A 26,747-nucleotide genomic window follows, 5' to 3' on the forward strand; every position below is an offset into this window, starting at 1 on the left:
GGCAATGTGCTTTGGAGAAAGCAACTTGAGTTTTTGAATTTTAGACTTCACTTTGACATTGCTGTGTGGCCCTGAGTAACACTTCACTGGTCCTCAGTTTTCACATGTCTAAAAGGAGGACAGCGATGTACAGGCATATGTCTTTATCTGTTCAGATACTCATGTGGTTCTCATCATAAGTAATGTCTCAACACATGTGTACATGGCATTTAAAATATGTAAAGGTCTTTTAACGCTACTTATGATAGTTTGCAAGTCCAATAATTTCTCTGCCCTTAAAGGAATGTTCTCTCCTTAAAGCTTGCTGAACAATTACATTTCATAAAAAATAATATTTTGCAAAGCCTATAATCAATAGCAAAAAATATATATTTTTTTTATTAATAAAATTCCAAGAAAAAACGTTTTACAAGTGAGCATTCCACTGCAGAGGTCACAGTTGTGTTAATGCACCAACACTGTCTGGAAACTTATTGAGAACAGTCTAATAATTTCTCTATCAAAGCTGAGAAATACTCAAAGACAAAGAGTATACAAAGCATTTAGCACGTAAGTATTTTAAATAATAATGTGCAGCCTTTTCAAATGCTCTTTCTGAAAAAGAAATATGAAATCTTATTATTGTTGCTTGTTTTTTTGTTGTTGTTGTTTTTGTTTGTTTGTTTGTTTGTTTGTTTTGTCAGTTGTGACCCAGCAGGACTGTAAATTCTTTAAAAAGGACAGTACACATGGGAAGTGTAAACAGGTTTGCAGTTACCCATTTTACACGTGGAGTATACATGTTTAAAAAAAAAAAACAGCCCTCTTTTCCGCTATTCTCTTGGCACAAAAGATCACTAAACTACATTTTCCTCTGCTTAATGAAAGGAGTATTCCACTGACTCATCTGCTTCAAGTTAAACATATGTATATGCATTGGCAGGATTGGGAACTAATCGCCCTAGGACTACATTGTATGTAAAGCTTGAATTCTAACAAAAAGATTTCGGTAGCTTTGGATCAGGCTGAGAAAAGGATATTTGGATTCCTATCCTTTTGCTCATGAAACAGTTTTTATTCAGTCCATCAGCTCTCACCTGAAGCTTTGTGAGCCTTTCCTCTAATGTTTTGCCTTCCTTCTTTTGCATCTTTTTTCCTTTTTTTCTCTCCAAGGCAAGCAAAATTTCATCACTAGCCAAACGGCTTTGAAACTTACAAAATTTTGGCCAAAATTTAAACAGAAGAGCAAAAATAGTCATCTGTGCAGAAAGAAAAGAAAGTCAGTCTTGACTGTATTAGGAAGACGGAGTTTGCTGTAAAATAAAGTATAGTTTACCGTGAGAATGTAATAACTATTTCTTTTTGAATACACAGCCTTGTTCCTCCTACGTACTGTGTCCTGACATTTCAACCCAGCTTTGCTCGGCACATGCTTTTTTCATCAGTGTGTTTATTACTGGTGAGAAATCTTCCTAAAACATAGTTAAAAGGCACTTTCTTTTTTTATATTTCCCTAAACAATTGTTTGCATTAATGAAAACATCCATCATTTTTTACAAGTATTCTTGATAAAATATACACCAGTAGAATTGCTTTTGCACCACTGTTCTGTTCAAGTATTTCAAATATTCAGTTCATTAGGGAGAGAGGGGTTTTTTCCTCCTTAAGAGAAAGGAAATACTTTTTTGCCTCTGGAAAGCCTCTTAAACCACATTACAGATCTATGAGCAAATCTTGGATAATTTTTAAATGATATAATCTCTCACAGGGTCTTTTTTGAACTAGAATAAGAAAAACAATTTTTAAAAAGCAAACAGAAGGGCTCAGTGAATTCTGTTGCTGCATGTACTAAGGCTCACATTTTTTCAGTTTATTTAGATGTTTAATTCTCATTCAGAAACTTGGCTTCTAAGTAGTCAAGTATGCTCAGCACCTCACTGCTTCTGGTTTAAAGTACTTGAAAGTGACTTTTGAGTCACTGTCATATTTGAGTCACAACTTTTTCTCCAAGTTCTTCCCTTGGTTTTGTGCCACATTTCTGGAGTTCACTGTCTTTTTCACAGGCTGAACTGAGACTTCTCTTATGATCCATATGTACCCTTTTGTCTGTAAAAACACCAATCTTTTGTAATCCAAATATTTTGCGCGCTCACATTTGATTTTTAAAGGTATTGATGGAAATTTGATAGGAAAAGAAAACAAATTAGCTTTCTTGGGTTTAGAAGATAAGTCAAAGATAGCAATGAGGAATAAGAAAATAGTAAGTCTGTAGTAAAGGTTTATAGATTACTGTTCATTCTGTTTAGTAAAAAGATCAGAGAGAGAAAATTTGTCTGCAGACTTTCTGTAATAAAAAAGGGAAAGATTCAGTAAGTTAAGCTTTGTGCTTCACTCACATCTGCTTTTTTTTCATATTTATATGAATGAATCCTGTAACTGTAAATTGCTTCTCTGGCATTAACCAAATGATAAGGAACAAGCAATTCAAAAAATAAACAAAATTCATTTCAACTGACAGCACTCCTAACACAGACCTGGATACCACCTTTCCCGTATCAGCTGGCTGGCTCAAATTGACAGTTTATTTGGCAGCAAATACCTGAAACTTCTGTCATCTGCACCATACAATCTTAATTGAAATGGATGACTTTAGTGTTCTACTTCAAATTTAGGTTTAAATATGGAGTCAAAATTGCCATGTAAGCAACGACGAATGTCCTTAAAATCAGCCACACAAACTCTATCCAAATCTGTTACAGAGATTCTCCCAGCTTCTTACCTGCGCCTCTCTAAAAATGTAAGGTCCTAGTTCTTTCCTGTGCTCCAAAATCTTCTGTGCTTGTTCAGTTGGGATGTCAATCTGCAAAGCTGGGGGTACGGTGGAATTAATAAAGCAGTCGATGATAGCTGTGATCTTATTCTGGACTGTGGCATCATCACAATGAGAATGGCACAAGTCCTGAAAGATGAAAAATAGCACTTTCAGTCAGTGTAAAGAGAGATGCAAGACCCTTTCCAGGGGCCCAGTGATCAAAGAGTAACAGTCATACAAAAATAATTATACAAAGAGATTCCTTCAGTATGTAGGATGAAATTCTTATAGCAAATGTGCATGGTCACAGCAATAGTTAAAACATGAGTGGGACTTCTGGTTTGCAAATGCAGATATCCAGCAGTCATTGATTTTAGGTGATAGTCTCTGCCTGCACATTCTGATGGAACAGTGCAATTTTTGTCCTACATTCAATGTGAGTACGTTCGTGGTAAATAGGCAGCATTTCTGAAAAGAGAAATACACTTGCAGGTGTGAAATGCACCAATTTTCACAATGAGCTTGCTATGACCAGTGAAGTAACTTTAAAAAAAAAAAAAAAAAAAAAAAGACAAAGAAATGCTTTACAAACTCCAAGAGTAGAGGAGAATATTTTGAGTGGTACAAGGTATTATAACCAAGAATGTTGGCACAAGAGGAGACAATTTCAGCTACAAGTACAGTCTTCCATTCATTTCTAGATTCTCCAGTCATTAAGATTGTGTAGTTTCCCAAAACCTCAATGTCTGAAATAATTCATGCAGGATAGGCAGGATACAAAACAAACCTGAACTTACAAGGGTAATATCTCAGAGGAGCACTGAGGTTTTCTACTCTTGTTAATGTGACCCTATCGTTCTGTTAAAACCTATTATTACTGTGTTTTTACCCTCTGATGATGCCACTATTGGGCTGTGACAGGAGAGAACAATTCAAAGAGCTTCCTTGAAATCCTTCGAAACATACTTTCCATCTATCTATAAACATCAAGACATTTCTATAACAACAGGAGATTATCGCATGTATCTTCTATAGGCACAATGAGCACTCCAGAGAATTTTCAGGAAGTGAGCTCTCTAAATGAAGAATATGCATTTAGTTTTGGTAGAGGAGGCTGGATATTTACTTTGCAAAGAAATTAAAAACAGGGCTTTTAACCAGAAATGTGGTATGTGGAAGAGAAGTTTTGCTTTATTTTGAATACTTTTTAGTTTTGTGAAGGAAAAAAAGAATGATAACAGCTACAATGAAGAAAGTAAGGCAATACAGAAACGTATTCAATGTATCCTAAGAATATATTATGGTTTTCTTTGCTCATCTAGCACAGACAAAAATGCAGAGAGCTGTAGTAAGAGGGAAGAAAAACAAGCCATAAGATATGAAGAGGAATGAGATGTGAACATATAGAAACAGATGGAAATGATCCACAGAGTTATATTTCTTCATATTTGTTTTCCAAAAAAAAATTTGTATTTTTTGTTTGTCCCAACGTGTGCCGCCAGCCCAAATGGGTTACGAGGAGCAATGCAGACACTGACTCCCAAAGGGAGTTCTGTCTAAACTGATGGCGTGATAGGGCTCAGACAACACAAGCATGCACTATGCAAAGTACTGCCCACATCTTTGGCAATATTCCTCCAGTTCAGCCTGACCCACAACACTCCTACTGCTCCAGCCCTTTGCTTCTATAAAGAGCATCAACTGCCAACCATGACAAATCGCATGCATGTAGAAATATGGTCAGATTGTGCTTTTTCTTGATAAGAAGACAAATAAAATTAACATAAATGTAGGAGAGGGGGTGGGACATAAAACAATGAAGCCTTTCTTCAGAAAGCAGACACACAAAGAAAACAGTCTAAACTACACTCCACATTTGCAGAAAGTTTCCGTGCCCTCCAAAATGTAGCAATGAGGAGTCACAAATCTGAAAAAAAAAAAATATCAGATATTGTGAGAAGGATTTATATAATGGTGCCTTAATGGTGCCATCAGGTGCCTTAATGTGCGTTTCTAGTATAAGATGGTCACACTGTAACCAAGGGAGACAGCAGCACCTCCAGACAGCATATCGGCCTACAACTCTGTGACTCCTCACGTTGGGGTCAGAGCCATTGTGAGGACAAGAGGATTGCCCTCTGGAAGCAGAGAAGCTTCAGCTTCTAAAGTAGATCCCAAATTCAAATGCCAAAACTATCCAGTGAAAATGCACCCACGTGCCTAAAGCAGGATCTCCAAGTGCTACTGCAGCATCATTTGTGTTCAGCTCCTGATTTCTGAGCATCTTAGCTAACCTCACACTGCCTGCCCTCCGTGTGCTATGTTCAGGAGCCCAGGAGAGGTTTTGTTTGCATCAGCAATATCCCAGAGGCAACAGGAGTAAGGAACAAGTGAAAGATCTGTGGTGCCCCTGCATTCAGTCCAGGGTGCTACTAGGAGGCTGCTGTGTGATTTAAAGTCTCACTCCAGAGGTTTCTCACACTTCAGCAGCTGCAGAAAGAGGAATGCATATGGAAGACAGGCAACCTCCTGCTGACCTTGGCCACCTCCTCAGTGTCAGTCGGATGCAACTGTGCAGAGCGTAAGGGAGATGATGTCTGCATTTTACATGCAGGTTTTTAAGGGAGATGATGTCTGCATTTTACATGCAGGTTTTTAAGGGAGATGATGTCTGCATTTTACATGCAGGTTTTTTGGGTAGAGACCATCTTACCATTTGTAGATTCGATTGAATTTCAAAGTTCTCTCTGATTTTTGAGGAACTACCCAACTCAGCAATAATCCCTCTGTTTAACAGTATTTAACTATAAAGACAGAATGAACATTTGCTGCTTTCATATTTTCTACTGCTCAGCAGATGTATACCAAAATCTGGGCATTCCTTAGTTAGTAGTATCCCTTTAGAGATTCAAAAGAATGGTAGAGTTTGAAGAAGCACAAAGAAACACAGGCGTAATGCATTCAAGACATTAAAAAACAGCTACCCTTAAGAAATCAGGATTTTCATCAAAGAAAAAGACAAATAAATGGTGAAGGAGGTTTTACTATGAACAAGAAAATGCTTAGAGGTATTCTTGTTAAAATTTCCTCATTTGCAGTAATGGATGCAATTGCTTACAGGTTGAATGATGCTCCCCTTGTGCCATTTTACCACCGTACCTTATACTTCTGTACCTCTTGCCAAAAGAGCACTCCGTTCTCCAGGAGGTCTCCTTTCAGGGACACAAAGCGTTGAAACTGATTTGCTGTCACTGGATTCAACAGCGCTTTGCGGAAAGCAATTATTTCACTAGATGAAGAAACCCACTTATTGTCCACATGCTGTCAAGAGAAGAAATAAATGCACCAAATAAACTTTGTTTCAAAAAGCAATAACAAAGGCATTAGTTAGCGTAAACTGTCTGATTCTTATCTTTGCACTGACCCTAACTTTCAGTAGTTTATGAGTTTATGACATGGATACAATAGAATTTGGCAAGGTTTCATTTCTTTCTTTCCTTTCTTTTCTTTCTTTCTTTTTTTTTTTCCAGTTTGGTTTGGGCAACATTTTTTGGAAAACGTGATGGGAGAGGAAATGACTGACAATGATTTAGACCATATGAGTACATACTATAAAGTATGGAAACAGCTATTGTTATTGATTATGGCAACAGGCTACTTTTCTAGAGAACAGTTTGAGTTTTGTGCAAACAAACAACAAAGAAAATGGAACAGACAAACCACATAGCTAAAAGTTGTAAAATGCTTCTGACAGGGATCTCACTAACAAAATGAGCTTTGAAATGTGTTGCCATGATCACCAACAGAAGCTGGAGAGTTTGCTCTCTGTGGAATAAAGCTACCAATAGTAAAATAGAATTTAAAATCATTGAGACATTTTGGAAATCCTCCTGCTGCTAAGCAGGGAGCAGTAGGCAGCCAGGAAAGGGTGGAGAAAGAAAGATGGCTTATGCAGGGACAGTTTGTTTGAAATGAAGTTCAGGCTGGCCTGCCTTCCTGAACAAACAGTTCTTGTGCTGTCACTGAGCAGAAAGCCAAACAATCCTCCTTTGTTATCTGATGGATGAGTGAAAACTGTCTTGTAACAGTGGTAGAAAACTTTTGAAGTCCTGGAGAGATGGAGTGCTGTTCACTGGTCTGCATGGGACAGGAGCATTTGTAGTTGCAAACAGTCCTGGCAATATAACCTGATGCTAAGCTGAAAGACTTTCTGCAGCTTTGCTTAAAGACAGAGGATACACTTCAGATTCTGCTGTGGAGCTTGCCAGGGTTGGGCGCCTACCCTTGCAGGAGGGTGTGTGGTGGTTGTCCAAAGAGTCCTTTGGTTAAAATAAAGTCAGTGCCACTTAGACAGTAAGATGGCATCTTCTCAGCCCTCCTCCAAATTTCCAAACATGTTCCCTCCACTGTGACCAGGATTTGAGAAGCTATTGGGAAAAATTCTTTCTGGGGCATATTCATAAAAGAACAAAACGCTGCTCCCACCCCTATCCCAATGTACAAATACTGTTTAGCTTATGGTTTAATAACCTTAAAGCAGAATATGGAAAATAACCATCTTCTTGACAAACAGACAAAAGAAAACTCAGTTAACAGAACCCACATGCACTTTGGATCCCTTCCGAGCTAATGGTTTGCATGGATAATTGGTGACCGGGTCTCCAGTTTGATTTCAACAGACAATAAAAGTTCAACTGAATAAATGTACACAACTTGTATGTTGGCAATCACCAAGAGTTCACTGCTCTTCAAGAGAAAAAACTGGCAAACATCTGATGAAATGTATTATTACAAAGGTTTAAGATGTTTAAAATTGATATTATCTCAGTGCTGTAAGATTAAAATACAATTCTAAATGAAACAGATACTGTGAGATATGATTAAACCTGCCCACTCCACTGCATACTTCACATTCCCTTTTGTGTCTGCACGTAATCCACTCGCAATAATAAATAAACTACCAGATGCTGGAATGAACAGCTTGTCCCAATAAGTCCACTGCATGCAAAATACAGATAAATGTGAATTAAAGGTACAATACCGGTTTAAGGAGGGTTAACAGTGCTCTACAGAGAAGGACGAGAAACATGTTTCTTTCAAGTATGACCTCTTTAGCCAGGAAGGGAGAGAAATTTACCGTGAACATCCAGCAGGGAGCTAGATTCACCAGTAATGTGAGTAACCGTCCTGCTGTAGCCAATACAATTATGCCTGCTTTTGACAGCATTGCATTTGGGCCTCATGCTGTCAGCAGGGAAAAGGTGAAGGATGTGCAAAGTCTGAACAGAAAAGACAGCGAAACTGCAGACATGAGAGACATAATAAACTTCACTTGCCTTCCACATCCTAGTTGTCTTCTCCTGGCTTTGGCTTAGGAGATCTTCGGTTCTGTCCCTTATCTACAGTTGAACAAAAGATTACCATTGTATTTTTTTTTAAATTTTTGATTAATGTTCAGGCCTCTATTGATTGAGACCACAGTGGGAGAATAGTTGATACTTAACTATCTTTGTTTGGCTCTTGATACATGAAACTTGTGGACTCACACTGAACACCATCCACTGTTAAGCTATAAATAAGCCCACGCTCATTAACACCGAGGAGTTAAGTCAAGAGGCAATGTCAGTGAAACGGCGCTCTTCCCCTGGTTTATCCTACCCATAATTTTGATGTACCACTTACAGTGGGAATAGATTCTGAGTCTAATGTTGTTGTTGTTTTTTTAATATGAATTGGGTTTGTTCCTTTGGACAGCTGTATCAGAAATACAGACTTGATCCTTCAGCTTCTTTGTAGCAAAAAAATACACCTCAAATCAAGGGCAGATTTTCTGAATAAGGACTACATAGCATGCCCACAGTGTTTGGTCACTGTGAAATATGAAGCCAAGTGGAGAATGTCATCTGGTTTCATTTCTTCTAAAATACGTTCTTCAAAGGACTTTTTCATCCTCTGAACTTGCAGTAAGAAAGAGAAAAGAGCAGTGAGACAAAAATGAAGGGAAAGACTAGGGAAAGCCTAAAAGCTGATTAAAACTATATATTTCCTGTAAACTGTTTATTAGAGTTTAATACAGCATTTTCCAAACTGCAGGGGCTACTATCCCTGCCAGTACAGTGCGGCAGGTGCAACAAGAGGCATGCAAAAGCTAGCTTCCAGAACTGGAAGCAGCTTAGCCTCATCCCATGGTCTTGTGCCAGGGCTCATAAGGGAAGCAGAGTTCAGCTAAAAAGGGCTGAGGACTAGGAAATTTTGCTTTAATTTTATCATTATTAAGATCACAATTTGTCTTACTAGAATCTACACTTTTCCACTTGCTTAATGCTCTGAATCAATTAAAAGGATCCAAACTTCTGATAACCCTCTTGATGTTAAAAACAAATCATAGAAAATAAGTGTTATGAATCACTGCGGTGTGCATGTCTGTCCGCATGGTGGAACCATCAAGTTTCCTTCTGCTGTGACATTCACATTACCAAGCTCTTGTGGAAGTGCAGAAAACAAGTTTTTTTTGCAACTGTCATGAGCAGGATTATCTCCCTACAAAGATCCCAGCCACAGAGGCACTCCCATAGAAGGCAGATGTTGGCTCTGCCCTTTCCCCAGTCTTTCTAATGAGCCAGCAGAGTGAAAGGCTCCTTATTCCACGTTTTCTAGCAACTTTTTAGAGTAACCAATTGGAAGCAAGGCTTGTAGCAGTTAACATCCCCACCAAGCAGAATTTCAGAAGTTCAGCAGTCATTTCTACATTCACTGTAGCTCCAGAAGGGAAAATATGGACACCGTATGAGAGAGTGAATACAGCATGGGAAACCCACTCGCTTGCGTTCTTGTCCACTTGGGCAAATCCTTTACAAAGCAGCATTTCTTCTGTGCACAAGTGTATGGCTCAGGCAGAATGGCACATGGAGAGTGCAACATTATGGCAAAGATTAGCTTTCTCCCCTGGCAGCCTAGCTGGCAGCAGAGCCAACACCAACTTCTTCAGATTTAGGATCTAACAATAATACTGTCAGCCAGACTCTGCCTTCAGAGGAACTGCCTCCACAATTATCAAGCTAAATGCTTCAACCTGTATGTACTAGAGTGTCCTTTTCAATATAAACTGAGTATGAGTTATATGCTGTTTTTCCCCCCAACCCTTTTTATCCCAATGGTAAATTATGAGCCAAACAAAAAACAATGCCCATATGTGTTGCTGTTGTTAAAAAATTACCTTTGCTTGTCCCTCCACCCCACGTTGTTCATCTGCCAGGAACAATGGCACCCATTGTTCTTCTAATCTCTTCTGGATGCACTGCTGAATTTCTAGCAAAACCGCTGGAGGAAGCCGATCATGAAGGATTTGTCCCCATCCTCCACCTGAATGCATTAGCTAAGCAATCCAAACACAATAACACATGACATAAACTTTGGTGTATACCAGAAGTCCTTTATCTCTCTACATCCTTGATTTAGCAAAGCATGAGCTTAACTGTAAGCAAAGTATTTAATGTGTGCTTACCCAAGGCTCACATGTACTTTTCATAAAAGGGAACAGATTACATTTGTCCTTACCTATAATAGAATACAGACTCTGGCAAATAATACCCCAACTTGACCAAGTAAATTTCATAAGTATCAAGATATATCTGAGTACCACAGCTCAGACTTGCCGTCTGTGACTTTACTGACATACCAAAAATAGAAAGCTGAAACAAGCCACTCTGCCTGAAAATCTTTTTTACACTTCTCCTGAGCTGTGCTGTGCATGCCCTGGCTGTGGCCTCAGATCAGGATTTAAGAGAAATATTCTGTGAGTACCTGGAAGGGTGAGCCTGAACAGGAAGTAAGAGACCCCCACAACCAAAGCAGAACCAGACTGGTTCTCTTCTAAAAATACTGGCCAAAAATGTAGATTACAGTTGCAGAGATAGCTTGGGGAAAAGTAAGAGTAAAGCTGATGACGGACTCATCTCAGTCACAGCAACTAGTTTCTTAATGAATGCTTTTGTAATGGGTACCTGTTCTTGTTGCTCTCTGGTAGCTGGGCTGTTGGGTCCAAAGAAATATTTTTTGTTCAGGTACTTGTTTTTAATGTCCTTGGATTTTTCCTCTCTTCCTTCTTTATCCTTGTGGAGCATCCTTCTGAACTGTTCAATATCTAGCCAGCACATGAGATCCATCCTACAAACAAATATAAACAGAATGTTTTTTTCAATATTGAGTTAATTTCATAACATTCTAGAGAGTTATTAGTTTAACCACAAACCACGAAAGTGTTAAGTTCTAAATACCAGGTCAGATTGGACTGAAATTTTATGTCTGTTTTTCTCTGCTTGTACCATCTGGTGAGACTGTGGCACATGTTGAACAGGCAGATCAAAAAGCATCTTGGGGGGCTCATTCGGGGTTCCTTATGGAGGACCCTGAATGGAGCAACCTCCTCAGCTTGCTGCTGCTAAATCTAGCAGGGACTGCAAACACAGACACAGAGCAGAGCTCACAGAGTGAATGCAAAAGGAAACAGATGAGTATCAACTAGTACTATGAGAATTTGAATTGATACTACAGGCTGTGAGCCACCGGGAAATAAGTCAACATTGCCGTTCTGCCTTCTGGTCCTGCCTTCTGACAGAGGAACAGGGAGGACAGGTTGACAGCTAGGAACAGCAGCCCCAGGAATCAACCCCCTTCCTGCCACGTGAGGTGCTAGAGCTTTTGCATTAGTCCTCAAGTCAGGCAGACAAAAAGAATTTATGGTAAATCTTATTTCTATGGCTTTTCATGGGCTGCCTTTTCATAAATTACTGAGTCCACTACTTATTTCATTATTTATAATAAATGACTAATAGTATCTATATGCAATGTGTGGCCTATATATTGTTCTTAATCATTTGAGTGTATAGTACCTGAGTTTGTTTAAATGGAACATATATTGGTTTTATTCTTTAAACCAGAGGACATAGTAGTTGAAATACCCACAATTTCAGTAATAATTCACATAACTGTTTTGTGATAGTATCTTACTATCTGGACTTTTGTGAGCACTTTAATGAGGACATTCATTGTATTTGCAGCAGGAAATATGAAGCATTAAATTCAGACAAATCTGTTTCACTTTCCATTTGTTTAATAACTGGCTTTTTTGAAGCATCAGTCTTTGAGTAAAACTTTCAAAAGCATCCAACTGATTTAAGAACAGATGTCTCCCTTTCAAAAGCCTTTTGAGACCCATACAGGACTAAGTTCTATTGAACTTTCTTTCATTTGCTAGTTTGTCAAAAGGGAAGTAAGTTCACCCACAGGAAAGCGATCCAAGTTACTGTGGTTTATGGAGTTATTCCTTGTCATCTACCCATGCCAACTGACCAAATATGTCCATCTTACTTAAAAAGCAAAATGTATCATCTTAAAGTGTATTAGCTTAAACTGTCTACAGCTATGGCTTATCCAAGCACGCTCTACTTTTTACTTCCAACAGATCAGGAGCATGTGCAGGGTCAGTTGCTCTGGCAAAACTAACAAGATAGTTATAAAAAAAACATTAAACCTAAGTAACATAAATTGTCCTGAAACTGTGTGATTGTATCCTGTATATTTAAAAGGGTGTTAATTAATGGAAATTGATTTTGTTTCTTACCAGAATTTGTGTGCAGGTGCTTAGCAACCTGACTTCATGAAACTTGAATCACTTACAATTGGGCCACAACAGACTTGGGTTACTAGGTCTGGACCTCTCTCTAAAACACTGTTTTCTGAGACTTTTTCAAATGTTTTTCTTCATTAGGAATTTTTACAAAAGGCAAATTGTTCATAGATAAAACATTTATCTGGCCGGCTCTATCACTTAACACAGGACTTGTCTGTGATTAACAGAGAGACAGGACCTCAGAGAGGTGTTTCAGCATACCCAGCTGAGCCCCCATCCTAGCCAGTTCACTGGTGATTGCTACCATTACCCCAGTTAGAGAGGAAGTCTAGACTGGTGGTCTCCAAAGTGGAGTGTGAGTACACAGGAGTTCATGAAACAATCCACTGGGAGGGAGGAAAATAATATTAGAACTTCAGTAGTACGTGCTTATAATTTATTAAAAAATATGTATAAATTGGGTATGCATGCTCAAAAAACTTTTACTGACAGGTGTGCACGATCAAAAAATTTTGGAGACCACTGATCTAGATTACTAACTTAGAAGAAATGTGGAACCATGCTTGCTTGAACATGAACACCTACGCCACGAAATTTTCAGTCTAAGCTTGTTACCTACAGTCTTTTTGTAATCAGTGAAGAAAAATAGCCATATTTAGAAATGATTCATCCAACCATTTCTAGATGTTCCCTTCAGAACTACAAGAATTGTGTCCAGAAGTATTTATCTCTCTGACTGCAAAGGGCACCTATGATGATAAGCAGAAGCGGTGACATTTGGTCTTGGCCAGTGGAATCCTGTGCTAGATGACCATCTCTGGGCACTTCAGAAGAAGGTGATGAACATCCAATTTAAAACCATTGCAGTGTTTATCTGTAAGCTCATGGGAACCCTGGTTCAAGGAAGTGACAATTAGGGATTTGCTAGCAGTTACTTAAAAAGTACAATTGCCTTTTCCTAAAACAGAATAGAGATAAGTGAGGGGCTTGGGAAAAAAAAATAAAATAAAATAAAAAAATAAAAAAAAAGCAGTGGCAAACATTTACTTCTGCTAGAACTTCTGTTTAAACCTTCATTTTTAAACAAGTGGGTTGTTTTTCAAGAACCTTGCATAAACTGTATCTGTTAGGGGCTGGTAGTTAATTCTGTTCAGATCAGTGCAAACAAAACTATGGTTGCCTTCACACGATAAGCATAACATGGCTGTGTTCTATTTGTACATTATTGTAACATCCTGCCTTAATTCTTAAAATGTACTCAATTTAAACTGTACTAAAAAAGATAGTTTTTACTCATTATTGTCTAATTGCTTCACTCAGGAATTTGCCACTAATAAAAGAATAAACTGAAAGTAAAACTGGACTACAAAGGTGCTATGAAAAAGAATTTTTACCCTCAAAAAAAGGTAAGACAATTCAGCTGTCTGGACAATATGCATGCCTACTTCATAAATATGCAAGCATTTAAAAAAAAAAAATCATGAACATTTACATAGCCAAGAATCTCAGCAAAGATTTCTTCTGAACTTTAAAATGGATAAATTAATAATAAACAAGTAACATACCCAGCAGAGTGCTCATTAAGAAAAGCCCAGAACTGTTCTAACTTCTGTTTGTCGTGGATCAGGTCATACAGATTAGAGCCTTCCGATTCTTTGAGAACTTGACACAACTTCTGAGCTTCTTTGAGAACATCAGGGCAGGATGGCAGACCAGTGTCAGCAACCGTACTCTGAGGGAAGAAATTATTTCACTTGCGTAACTACTTTGCTTGTCTCTATATTTGCTCAGTCTAATAATCCTGCATTAAACAACTTCTGTCTCCATAGAACAGCTTTGTGATCACTAAAAAAATAGACTGAGTTAAGGCCCTCACTCTTATACAGCTTTATTTTTATGTTTGCTTTAAACATATCGTGTGCAGATTCTCTAATCAAATAAACCTAAACATACCTGTAATTTACTTCAAATTGGGATATTTGTTCAAATAGCGGAAACTGTCCCATTATGACCAATCATGCAATGGTGTAATATTGATGTAACTGACAGAATAACTGAATCTGTAAGTAACACAATGACTATCAATCATTACACAAAAACTGGATGGTAGAAATCAGATTACTTGCTTCTCCAAACTGTCATTTAGTCAGTCTTTCATCACTGAAACTCAAAGCGTTAACCCTCTCTGATAGAAAAAGAGTTTGTTTTTGTTAGTAGGTACTTGTCTTACCTCATCCTTCTTGGAAACACTCTCTTGATGCAAAGCCTGGAGCTTTCTAAAGTACACGGAGTCCAGCTGTCGAGTTTCTTCCACCAACTCCACCTAATAAAAATAATATCTTATGTCATCCCTACAGTACACATTATAGAAGATGGAGAACTGGACAGGCAACTTGCCAGTGACAGTGGATAGAAAAGAATGCATTTGCCAATAATGAGACAGATGTTTAGGAGACACTAGATGTCACATCCTTGTGACAAACAATTCAATTAAAAGCTCTGGTGGAACAAAATTTTCAGGTCTGTGTCGGTTCACATGTAGATTTCTACAAAACACCACTAAACAACCTCTTTAAGGGAAGAACACCGTATTTTAAAACATGTTGAATTATATTGTGTAAAGCACACCAGACTTACCTGATAGCCTCTACCAGTAAATTGCATTTCAAATTGTCACTGAGAAACAGAAAGCCAGGTCTTAAAACTATCACTCTCAGTGGGAAATAATGAAAAGATAAAGTGACATGTTCCCAGAAAAGGAATTTCGAGACAAGAATGACTTCTTACTATAATATCTCCAAGTCCTGTCCCTTTCTTCAGTCTGATAACAGTTAATGCCTTAAAACAGGGAATTGTACATGATTGGAACTCAATAATTGTTGGTATTTTTTATCTTAACCAGAAGCATTACATGTATAATTAGAGTAATTCTCCATGTTATGTGCAAACAACCAGTAACTGAGTAAAAAATAATTTGGTGTCCCTCTCGGCTCACTAAACCATTCAAATGTTGGTTTAGGATATTTAGCAAAACTGAGTCAATTAATTAAATTGACTACCACTCCTATTACAAAGATTAGAAAGCTGTGGTCTAATTATACAAGAATTTACATGCAAGAGAAAGAACAGTTTTTAGATTAATATTCATTACACTTTTATGTAAACATGAATACCACACTAATCACCATTTTATCTGAATGCCTTTACTCTCAGTGTAACTCTATTCCACTGTTATAAAGTGCTTTGGGGTATTATTTTCTTAAAAAGAAAATGTAGTTTAAAAGCAAATAGGAAAATAATTCAGAACATTTTTCACAAACTTCAAACAGAAAACAGATAGAGGCAGGATGAGAGTCAACAATAAAAAGGAACTCTCCTGTTTTCATGTTTTGTTTAAAGATAAAAATGTAGATACATACTGACTATGTCCCAAATAAACAATTTTGAACTCACCTAATTCTTGATAAAATATCTTGTTTCATTATGGGCCAAATACATCCTGATGTATGGGAGAACAAAGGGGGAGAGTAGAGCCAGGGACTGAAGAAAATACAAAGCAGACCTTTTCTTTGTGCTCAGAAGGAGTGTGCCTAATGCAACAGTCTGCGCCCAGTACAAAGAGACTCTAGTGCCTCCTAGAACAGGTTGGTTTATGTCTGTTTATAATAACTCTTCGCAAACACATATAATTTGCATTCAAAAGGATTTAGTTCTTTTTTTTTTTAATCTCTGATTAGGATGCTTGCATTATTAGGGCACTTAGAAGTCTGCCCGTAACTGAACACTTGCAAAGCAAAGCATCATCTAAACTGAGAGGGGAATAGATTATTCCTCAGTTAATGCAAGGAAGTATTACCTGACACGTGCATTTAATTAACATAAAGTAAGGGTTTGGTTTTGATTCTTACTTTGGAGGAGTTCTTCTTTCACTAGAAGCAGTGAAAATGCTGTACTCGGAGTCCTCAAAAGCAGAGTCCTTTTTATACGCAAATGGTGTATCCTAACACTCTGCTTAGCCGACCATGTGTTTCAGTGCGGCATTAGCACTAGATACTAGACAACTAGTATTAGTCATACACTTGTAAAATATACATGTGCAAATGATATACAGCTTACTTTAATAGTAGTCGGATAGAAAGTAAATAAAATTTCAGATTAATGAAAGCACCAATCAGTTACACGTTATTCTACGGGTCACAAACAATTTTAGATGAATAACTTGGAAAAATAACACAGAAAAGGTTGAAAATTAAATAGAATATTTTGCAGATGTGTTTGGATTCCAATATTTCATTTTAGAAAGTTTCAACAATGTTCAATCTTTCAAAGTTTCTTAAGGAAATTAAGTTATCACAGGATGAGATAGAAGGTCCCTTGTGAATTAATTAGAAGGTAGAAAATTAAAAAATAAAGAAATACAGAGTTTTCATAATGGGGTGTGGTTCCTATTGGAGTCTCCTAGGGATCTGTGCTGAGGTTGTTTTTTCAAATGTATTCAGAAATTATCTGGAAAAGGAGGTGAGTGAGGAGACAACAAAGTTTGCAAAATGATTGCACAGAGCAAAAAAATAGACTGTGAAGAGCTGCAGGATTTCAAGATACTAAATGCCTGCATGATACAAGGACAGCTGAATTCAACAATAAACGTTAAGTCATTCAAATGAGCTCCAAATCAGGGCTATACATTAGCTGCTATTACTTAATAAAGAGGTCTTGGAATCATTGCAGATGGCTATTAGCTTACATTTGGCACATCCACTCAAAGTTCACCTGAAATCAAAAGGCAGTTAGAATAATAGGAACAATTAGGAAAAAAAAAAAAAAAAAAAAAAAAAAAAAAAAAAAAACAGAAAACACCATTCTGCCACTAGATAATCCTTAGTGCATACAAATCTTAACTATTGCTTGCATCCCATGAAAAGAATATAAAATAGCAAATACAGATGGGATTGACAAATTTAAGAAAGGTATGAACTGACCTCAGTAAAAGGGGAAGTTAAATAGTCACGGATTCTTGAGTTTCAAAGAGATGTAATTGAAGTGGGTTATGACAGAGACATGTAAAAGCATTAACTCTGAGAATATAACAAGATAACAATTGTTCACTGTTCCTCATGCCTACCGAATTAGGGCATCAGGTGAAATTACCAGGGAGGGGTTTGAAAATGAACCAAAATAAGTATTTATATTTTATATGCATATGAAGGTTCCTGTGATTTTCTTTGACGACATAACAAAATAAGTATTTGGGTTCATTTTCATAACCATGGATCCTAACTGCTACAGTGAGGCTGAAGATATACAATGACCCAAGACACGTTTACATAAAGTCATGGGGAAAAAAGGTCATCAAAGACTATTAAACACAAAAATGTGAACAAGACGTATTTTATGAACCTCCTCAATTGCAAAGTGCTGAAGCTGGCAATGCTGCTGTACTTTTTTTCTCTGTCCTTATACTCTATTCTTAAACATGTAGTACTACTCACCACCTAGAAATGGCCTTCTAGTACTTCCTAATAGGCCTAGAAGACCATTCTCAAGTTTGAATTTAGGTATAAGTTCTTCTACTCGTCCATACATACATGCAGGAAAGTAGTAAAAAAAATACACTGTACTACAAAATTACTTTTGATCAGCAACAAGATTAAAGAAGCATGACACTTTCTTGAGCACAAAGAGAAATTTTGCTGTTGCAAGAGGCATTCCTTCCCATTTCACGGAGTGTGGGGTCTATTAAGCCTGCAGCACCCTTTTGAAGGAAGTCTGCTCTTCACAGGAAGCCCTGCCTAATCCTTGCATCTTAGTAGAAGGGAATGGGTGAGTGTGATTCTTCACCCTTCCTGACTGTAAATGAAGCAGAATTAAGTACAGGAGTGGGAAAAGGCTGTATATGAAGGTTCTTGTGATTTTCTTTGATGACATAGAAATTTTTCACAGTGTCATCCAAGTCAATTACCTTTCCATACGTGTACTTATCTGTTTCCACCATTTTCATCCATGGTTCTAGCAGAAGAATGAGGATATATTCTTCTGCTAAGTCAAAAAGATCCTCAAAAGCTGGATCAATTTTCTGATAAATCATGTTTTTCTTGCTCTGATGAAGTCCAATGTCCATACTGGCAGATGGGGCAATGTAAGTTGCATAAAGGAACTGCAATAAAAGAGAAGAAATCCTTACCAGAGCAAGGTTTATAATATGCTTTTTTAATGAAACACACAGAATTTGCCATTCAACATGTAAAACCAGAGAAAAGCAGAGCCTGGAGAATGTTTTTTCACTAGCAGCACATTCTTGAAGCATGGAGTCTTTTTTTTTCCCCAAAGGCTTTTTTTTTTCAAACAGACACCTAGATCAGATTCTTATTTCATTTTAAATGTTTCACAAATTGCTATGAAAGACAATACTGAAGAGCTGGAGAAAAGCACTTTCTTCCAGGAATATCTTGAAGGCATATATTCAAGAATATCTCTCTGATACATCACAATGCTGACTGCAGCTAAGAAATCAAGTGAAAAGAGATACTGCCATAATAAAAATCATATAAATGCTTTCTCTTATTCACATTGTCAAAGTCCAACTATTTTTAAACATCTGGTTGGGGATCAGATTAGTAGCAAAAATCAGAACTCTGTAGGACGGCACTGAAGAGTCCACCTTCAGTATTTATTTTCACACAGTTTTGACAATGAAGAATGCAGATTTCTGATAAATCTCATTTTTCTTTATGCTGCTAAAATCCAGCTGTAACTAGTAGGTGAGCAAAACAGTAGAAAGAGGAAAATGGTACATCTACTCTGTTTTCAAGCAATAATAGAAAACTGTTGTGATTAGATTGCTAGCACAGTGAGAGAATGGTTGAGTACATTAAATAATTATATTTCTGTTTGACTTAGATCAAATTCTGATTTATTAGACTCTTTCTTTCAGACAGCAATAGTACCAGACTACATCTCTATTCTTTTGGACCTTAACAATTTGAAACATACCCTCTAGACTCTCATGCTATCAGGTCATTGACGAATACAGAGCTATGATAGCTGACATCCTCCAATTAGAACTTGTGATTAGTATATTTAGTGTTTCTGCAGGATTCCACCCCCTTTCTATGTAGGTGGAATCACTGAAGACAAAGACTGTAGCTATTTTGGACCACCTTATCACCACCTTTTTGGGCCACCTTGTTTGTAGCTATTATGGGCCACCTTATCAGTGCAGTAAAGGCCCACATGTGTAAGGGTATGGCCAAGGAACTAGGACGTTCACATGTAGAGTCCTAGCCAAAGACCACATTTATCTTAATTTATACCCTTCTCAGCAAATCCCCAAACAAATTGAAACAGGGACAGCATTGATTAGATTAATAGTGATTTCAAGCCTTAGGAGTTACTTGAAGAACCTTAAAACTAATAAAGTTTCATTTATAGCATGTTCTAGTCTGATCCAAATCATGTAACATGTAAAATAGACAAATTAGAAAGGAACAGCCCAATGATAAAAACGTGATCTCTTTAGAAATTGATTTTTTAAAGGGAGGTTAGCCATTTTATTCATCATTAGGGCTACATTAGTCCACCTGTCATGACTCATAAAACCACACACGGAACCTACAAATAGGTGAGAGGGGCCATAACAGGTCCTGAGTATTTTTACACACGTTAAACCTCATTCATTAAAAGGCTGGTCATTTTCTGTGAAGTTTTAAGAATAAAAAACACAATTTACTGGGTGCTGTTCTTCTTTCCCTCATGATTTTGTACGAAATGGGTTAAGTTAAATATTTTTACCATTATTCTTTAGAGCTGACAAAAATATTTTCCTACAGGGTCAGAAATTGCCCATATTTCTAAAATTTTTAATAGGCTAAAACCTATTGTCAATTTGCTCATGTAAACACTATTGTAATGTTTTTCTGTATTAGGGACTGCCTTTGCAGGCTACTCTACCTGCAAAACTTCTCTCTAACACTGTTTAATTTCATGTGAAAAATTAGTGCATAATAAAGAAATACTTTTTTTTTCCATAGACAATTCTTAGGGCTGGTAATACATGTGAAGCACAAATTTAGGGGTGGTTAAACCAGTGATAGGTGTGCACTTTCCAAACATGAAGAACCAAGCCCTCAGTGCTGTAATCAGTACAGCCTCTTCACCTTTGAAGGATACACTCACACTGTCTGACAATTTGGTATGATGCCATCTTTTTGCTTTAATCATTGTAAGAATCCATTGCTATGGGATTTGACCCACCAAGTAAAAATATAACATCACAAAGCGACAAATTGACTGCATGCACTTGCAAATGGGGAGAGAAGGAAGGAGCCCTCATCCCTATGTCCCTTGCTGAGGGTTCAGGCACATCTGTAGGTCTGTGCTGATTTCAATGCAAGGACTACAGAAAGAGCAACTGCTAAGAGTTCTAGACATGTCAGAAAAGAGAAAAAAAAAAATCTGTGTACACAGCCTTCCACACTGGGCAATGAAATTAGCAAGACATAAAGAAAAAAAAAAGAAAAAAAAAAAAAAGAAAAAAAAAAGCATCGTGTCTTTTTAAATGGAATAGCCATAGCCTTTTTAGATTCCTATGTCATGGAAATTTTGTGGTTTTCTCAGTCTCAGTCGAACAGTGAAACTGTGGTATTGGCCAGTGTCCTAAAGGATCAACAGGAAAAAAATAACATTATATGAACTTGAAGTTTATAAAACTCATACAAAAATCTTAGGCATGTGATATCAAGTGCACATCATGCTTCATTTACTCGATGTTTTGTTTCTTTTGTAAAACACAAATAACTTTCCTACCTGCCAGCTATACATTTCCCTATAAGTGCATTAGAAGAAGTGATGGATCCAGCCCAAAACCCTGATCTGGAATTTCGATCAGAGTTTGCATCTTGACATTAATTATGATGGCACAAATCTGAAAATATGAAATGTTCAGGAAACTCAGATTAAGATTTTGGCCTCATTTATTAATTTTCAAATCAGGAATTGTTCAGGCCTTGGGTTTTTTTGTGAATTCACCTCCAGTGAGAAGGCTTTGGTAAGTAATCTCGGAATGACTAGAGTGAAGCAAAAAACACACCAAAAATTTAAGTCCAAGTGCTTCATATTGCTGCTCTTTGGTGTGGATACTGCGCTGACCTAAATGAGGGGCTTGTGCAGCTGCTTGACAGAATTATGATGGGAAGAATACAATGCACTGTCTGGCCTTAAATGGAAAGGCTGCACTGCCTTAACCCCCATCATCACTTTCCATTAACATAAATCTTGCATCTGACCCTAGAACTTCACAGTAATGAAAACTTCCTTTATCTAAGCTGATTCTAGTGTTAAAATATCGTACTTCCCATAACTATATTAACCTTTCCAACTCTAACATTTTTTTTCAAAGGATACATCTGTTTCTTTATTGTTTTTCTTTCCCAATTTATTCTACACTCCTGCGTGCATGGTTATAGTGAATATCCACATACGTTCCTGGATGATTACCAGTACCCATCATTTTTCTTATGTATTAGATTTCATCCTCACTCTATGTTGGTGTTGTTTTTTTTTCCCTGAATGAATGAATATACACCCCCCTGAATGAATGTGCTTCTCTATCATAAAGCTAGATAAAAATACCTAACAAATGAAACAATGAGTAGCAGACACAGAGCAATCCAGGTTTGCTCGTGTTCCTAACAGGAAGCAGGCAGAACACATACAGAATACTCTGGATGTCTTTTTCTGTAATAAACAGTGAAATACATAGGATGATGTGTTGTTAGAATCTGATCCACATTCTCTTAGGAGTATTGGTATGACTATCTTATTGTGCCAAAGGTGAGCACAGAATCTGGGAGAGCATCTTTTCCATAAGCAGACCCTGTAGATTGGATGCAGCTTGACTCTTAACAGTGTTCCAATGAAAACAAGAATAATTTTTGTGCAGCCTTAAAAGGCAAGCTTGAGAATGATACCAAATGTTGCAGCACATGTGTTGATTTGTTATGTTACATTTCAGCTGTTAGTTATGCTAATGGAACAGTTTCACATATTTCGTTTTGATGTATTTACTTTAATGGCTATGTGTACGTAGCTCTTTGCAATTGCCTAGTAACACTGATTGTGCGATGTTCTGCTGTCACCACCAGGCCGGCACTGGAAATAAGATAAGAAAAATAAAAAAGACCCGAGCCTTAATTTTCAACCATGCAACCATACAAAAAAGAGAGGAGGCTGGTGTGAAATTAAACTGAATTAAAAACTGAATCATCTTAACCTAAGACCACCATAGACCATAACCTAAAATTGTCCTACAAAAAATATATAAGAAGATCAAGACACAGTCTAGGTACAGTAGGTTAAATAATTAAATATTTTTTTTTAAAAGAAGAAGAAATTTCTCATGTTTTTGAGTTTGCACAGAGTGCCACTGCCATACTCCTAACTCTCTGATTAAACAAGCTAACCGTGACCACAAATGACACAGTACATTTGGGTCAGTATATCTTGGCCTAATGGAAAAAGGGATTTATCCAATCTGCTTGTGAATCTCCCACATCTTCACTTTTGCCCAGAGTTAACAGTCCCTATCAAGTTTCCCAAAAGATCATCTAGTTAAGTATACCACAAGTTCAGAGACTCAGCTACAAAGTTAAAAGGATAGGGACAAAACGTCCACACTGTCCAATGTGCTTGTGCAACTTCTTTGATAGGTGAGAGTTCTGGAGAAGGACTCCAGGAGAGGCAGACAGGTTACATGCCTGTTGTAAACTAGGTCCCTAGCCACAAACCCATGCAGATATGGGAGATGGTCAGCCTTAGGAATGCCATCAGTAGAGCTAGAGGGGATGGGGGAAATAAACAAGGTAGTAATTCAGGTTAGCCAGTATGCAGCTTGGAGAAGGAGTCCAAGTTTCAGCCTCTGCTTAGAGTTTCCATACAATTAACACTGATTCTAGTGAAAAATCTGGACAAATATGCAACATTGTGTCATTTGCCCCAGTAAACTCACAAGTTAGAAGACAAATTCAAGATGCTCAATAATGTAAGCCATACAATGAAATTATTCTCCACTGCTCCCTAGAGCAGTTCCAACAACCTCTGAAATCATTTTCCTCTATTACAGCATATATTTAAATATGCAGATAGAATATACTCCTACACAAGGTTTACGGAGGGAAAACAGACTGAAGTTTCACAAAATTATGTTAAAAGTTGCTTGGAATGCTTCTCACAATATCACACTGCAGCAGCATCCTTCCCTGGCAGTTATCAGGCTATTTTGCAGTCAGTAAGAGCTATCAGTACCCATGGCCTGGGGTGAACCAGCTTAGTTTTGTTTTATTCCCTGACTTAAAGTGCATATTCTGTTAAGAATACTTATTTATAGGAAACATCCATTCTGCTTGACAGCAAATAAGCGTGTAAAGATCAAATCTGGGGGTGGAGGAGATGCTAATGTAAAGAGTATAACAATGCCCTGACATCCAGAAAAGGAAAATCAGGACTGACAACTGAAAGATCCATTTTCATGACTTAAGGTCTGAGGTCTGGACTATGAGACCTGCAATTTTAACCCACGCAGGAGATGGAAAGAAAAGTAAAACACAATTAGATGATTTATAAAAAAATGTTATCTCAGATACTAACACTAAACGGGAGGTTTCCAAATAGGACGTAGAGTAGCAAAGGGGAGATTAGGTAAACTGAGTATAATAGATAAAGCTGGGAAGAGACAACAGAGCCTAGAAATGAAACTGTGCATGTTTAACATTTAAATCAAGAAATTCCGTGCAAGCAAGCCAAAGAGCTTCTTTTATTGTCCACAAACCAGATATACTTTGGTGTGAGCTGTCAAGATTTGGAAACTTTTCTATCTTCTTTTCAGTCTTTACACTGAACAAACATTTGTGAAGGGAATGAACAAATGTATTTGTGAAGAAAAAATACATTATTTACAACTTACTTGAGCTTGCTTGCATATTTTAAAGGGATGAAGAGTTTCTTGGTAGAAAAGCTGATGATAAGCCTGTAGGTCAGCCCAAAAGTACGCACTGTTCTTCCACAACTAGAGATGAAAAAACTGTAAGTTATTACTACCCAAATATCAGGCATTTATAGAAGGTTGAGTTTCCAATGCGAGTAATTATTTAGCTCCTTGGGGTCATCATAAATCAAGCTCAATTTAAGATGGATTTAATCTTCTGTTGCATACTGGCAGGAGGACAACATATTTAATGGCATCGTCGCTGTGATACTATATCTTTTATTGTATCCTTTATGCATAATTGGCCATTAAAATTGTTAACATTGTAGTTAACATTTGAAGAGTAACCACATTTCAGTGGCATAAAGCCAGCACTTAAGAAGAAATGCTGATAATGGACATGCAGAATTTGTGCCATGGTGAAATAGCATTTTGCAGCAATAACGAAAACAATTAAATATTGTGTACTTGATATATGTTACTGTGACTATCATTGCATTTTTATTACATGAATTTCTGAGGCATAGAATCTTGGAACCAGTTCACAAATTCAAACAAACGCCAAATTATCTTTCAGAAAAAGGAGTCTAAATCTTTCCCCAAATCCTCTGTTTTAATTATGGTGTTTGGATCTGGAAAATACCCTGAAACCACCATCATTGGACAATAATGAATGTGTTTCAAAAAGATAGGGGCAGGAAACTTTTTTCCACAAACTTTAGCCTACCAAACCTGGCATATAAATGAAATAGGTTCCACAGTTTTAGATAAGACCTTACGGAAATAATTTTCAAAGGAGTTTGGCACCTGCATAAGCCAGAGGATAAATGGGTTGGTGCCTATCTCCCATGAAAAATGAGTTACTTTTACTTAGATTCCATCTATACCCATTTAACATTTTTAGCTGAAGGTATTCAGCTTTGAAAATACTGACTTTTTTCTTTCTGGTAGCCAAAGGCATTTCTAGCTACTGCTGCTTGATTCTGGGTTGTGGTAGCAGTGAAATAGATGTCCATCTTGATCGTATTCAAGTCTTCCCTAAAGATTCAATGTTCCTCAAAAGCCACTAAACACTGGCTCAGATCAATAACTTGTTCCAACCAATCTTCAATTTACACCCAGCAATGAATGATGACTTTACTGACTGCAGGGAAGAAACAGTGTTATGTTTCTCAGAAATCCAAGAAGCTTCATGGAAGTAGAAGAACGTTTTTAAAACATTGGAGAGTTTGGACATCGCTAACCCAACAAGCAAGAATGAGGCAGATTATCATGACTAATAGCACAGCAGATTTTCCATCTTTATAAAAAATGTTTTTGTGGGTTAAGACCTCATTTTTTCTGCCAAGTTAAAGGCTAGTTTTTAAAAATGATTAGTCTTTTTTTTTATTCCTGATGGTACATTCAGATTTCCAATAGGTTTGAGACAGTTAGGATCTGACAGCTCGGTTAAGACCTGTCATTAGTTTGAATATACATATGAACAGTTTATTGTTGTTGAGGGATTGTAGTCTCACAAGTAATAATTCATCCAGTCATCAATCTTTCTTTCTCCAATTTTTCTTTTTTTTTTTTCAGTCTGGCTGCCCTCTATAACTTGGCATTCAGTCAATTATGGACTAAATTATAACAGGGTAGGAAAATGTTCATACCTTATTCCCTGACTTCTCACAGAAGTGTGTGAAGTAGTAGCCTGCTCTGCTCTCCAAATAAAGAGACTGCAGCATGCTTTCCATTATTGATCTCCCTAAGACTGCGCTGCCAGCAGCACTTTTCCCCTAGACAAAAAAAAATATATAGTTATACAACAAGGAATAACAGGCTTTCATTATTTTTAAATTTCCGTACATTGCAATGGAGGGCCATGCAGTGTGTTCAATTAGTACCTTCATCTCAAGAAACCAGTCTCCATTTTCTATCACATATGCAATTGATCATAGCTCTCCTTACCATTTTCCTACTAAATATTCATGTCCTATGGAGTTAATCTGATGACTTAAGGTGTGCAGAGTAGCAAAATGACCATTGTATCCCATAGATGGTTCCTTGAAATAGGAAAAGAAACTTGGCCTTAATTCTGTCATTGACTCTTTAGCACTGAATCCAGGGAATTCTAGTGATACTAAACTATATCACTTAGCTGTCAAAAGCTGTCTCAGCTCAGGCTACTGTGTTTCGTACTAACAGTAGTTACCAAGTGATATTTTTGGTCAAACGTCATAGTGGTTAATTTCCATGGAATAAAATATGTCTCTTGGAGGTATGCCACCAACATCAGCTACAAAATCATGAATATTTTAAGGGAGGAAATCCATACCCGTTATAGCAGCTAGCTCCCAGGGCATTTG

The 26,747-nt window shown here is 37.3% G+C and overlaps 1 protein-coding gene across 6 annotated transcripts in view; it reads right to left on the reverse strand.

The window, feature by feature from the left end:
* Positions 1 to 26,747, reverse strand: part of RGS22 (regulator of G protein signaling 22) — a 71,584-nt gene that overhangs the window by 14,854 nt on the left and 29,983 nt on the right. For 5 of the 6 annotated variants that reach the window (XR_004748659.1, XM_035319272.1, XM_035319269.1 and 2 more), the window contains 11 exons: positions 26,052 to 26,177; positions 24,379 to 24,480; positions 18,382 to 18,576; positions 14,653 to 14,745; positions 13,988 to 14,154; positions 10,795 to 10,957; positions 10,008 to 10,166; positions 8,128 to 8,190; positions 5,951 to 6,112; positions 2,759 to 2,938; positions 1,077 to 1,238 (listed from right to left, as the gene is read on the reverse strand). Coding sequence is in view for 5 of the 6 variants with exons in the window: in XM_035319272.1 (XP_035175163.1) it covers positions 1,077 to 1,238; positions 2,759 to 2,938; positions 5,951 to 6,112; positions 8,128 to 8,190; positions 10,008 to 10,166; positions 10,795 to 10,957; positions 13,988 to 14,154; positions 14,653 to 14,745; positions 18,382 to 18,576; positions 24,379 to 24,480; positions 26,052 to 26,177 (1,572 nt within the window). In the remaining variant the exon portion in view is untranslated. The remainder of the gene's footprint in view (positions 1 to 1,076; positions 1,239 to 2,758; positions 2,939 to 5,950; positions 6,113 to 8,127; positions 8,191 to 10,007; positions 10,167 to 10,794; positions 10,958 to 13,987; positions 14,155 to 14,652; positions 14,746 to 18,381; positions 18,577 to 24,378; positions 24,481 to 26,051; positions 26,178 to 26,747) is intronic. The other variant, XM_035319271.1, reaches the window with a different exon arrangement.

The sequence above is a fragment of the Oxyura jamaicensis genome, chromosome 2, assembly GCF_011077185.1.
Source record: "Oxyura jamaicensis isolate SHBP4307 breed ruddy duck chromosome 2, BPBGC_Ojam_1.0, whole genome shotgun sequence".
Taxonomy (NCBI): Eukaryota; Metazoa; Chordata; class Aves; order Anseriformes; family Anatidae; genus Oxyura; species Oxyura jamaicensis.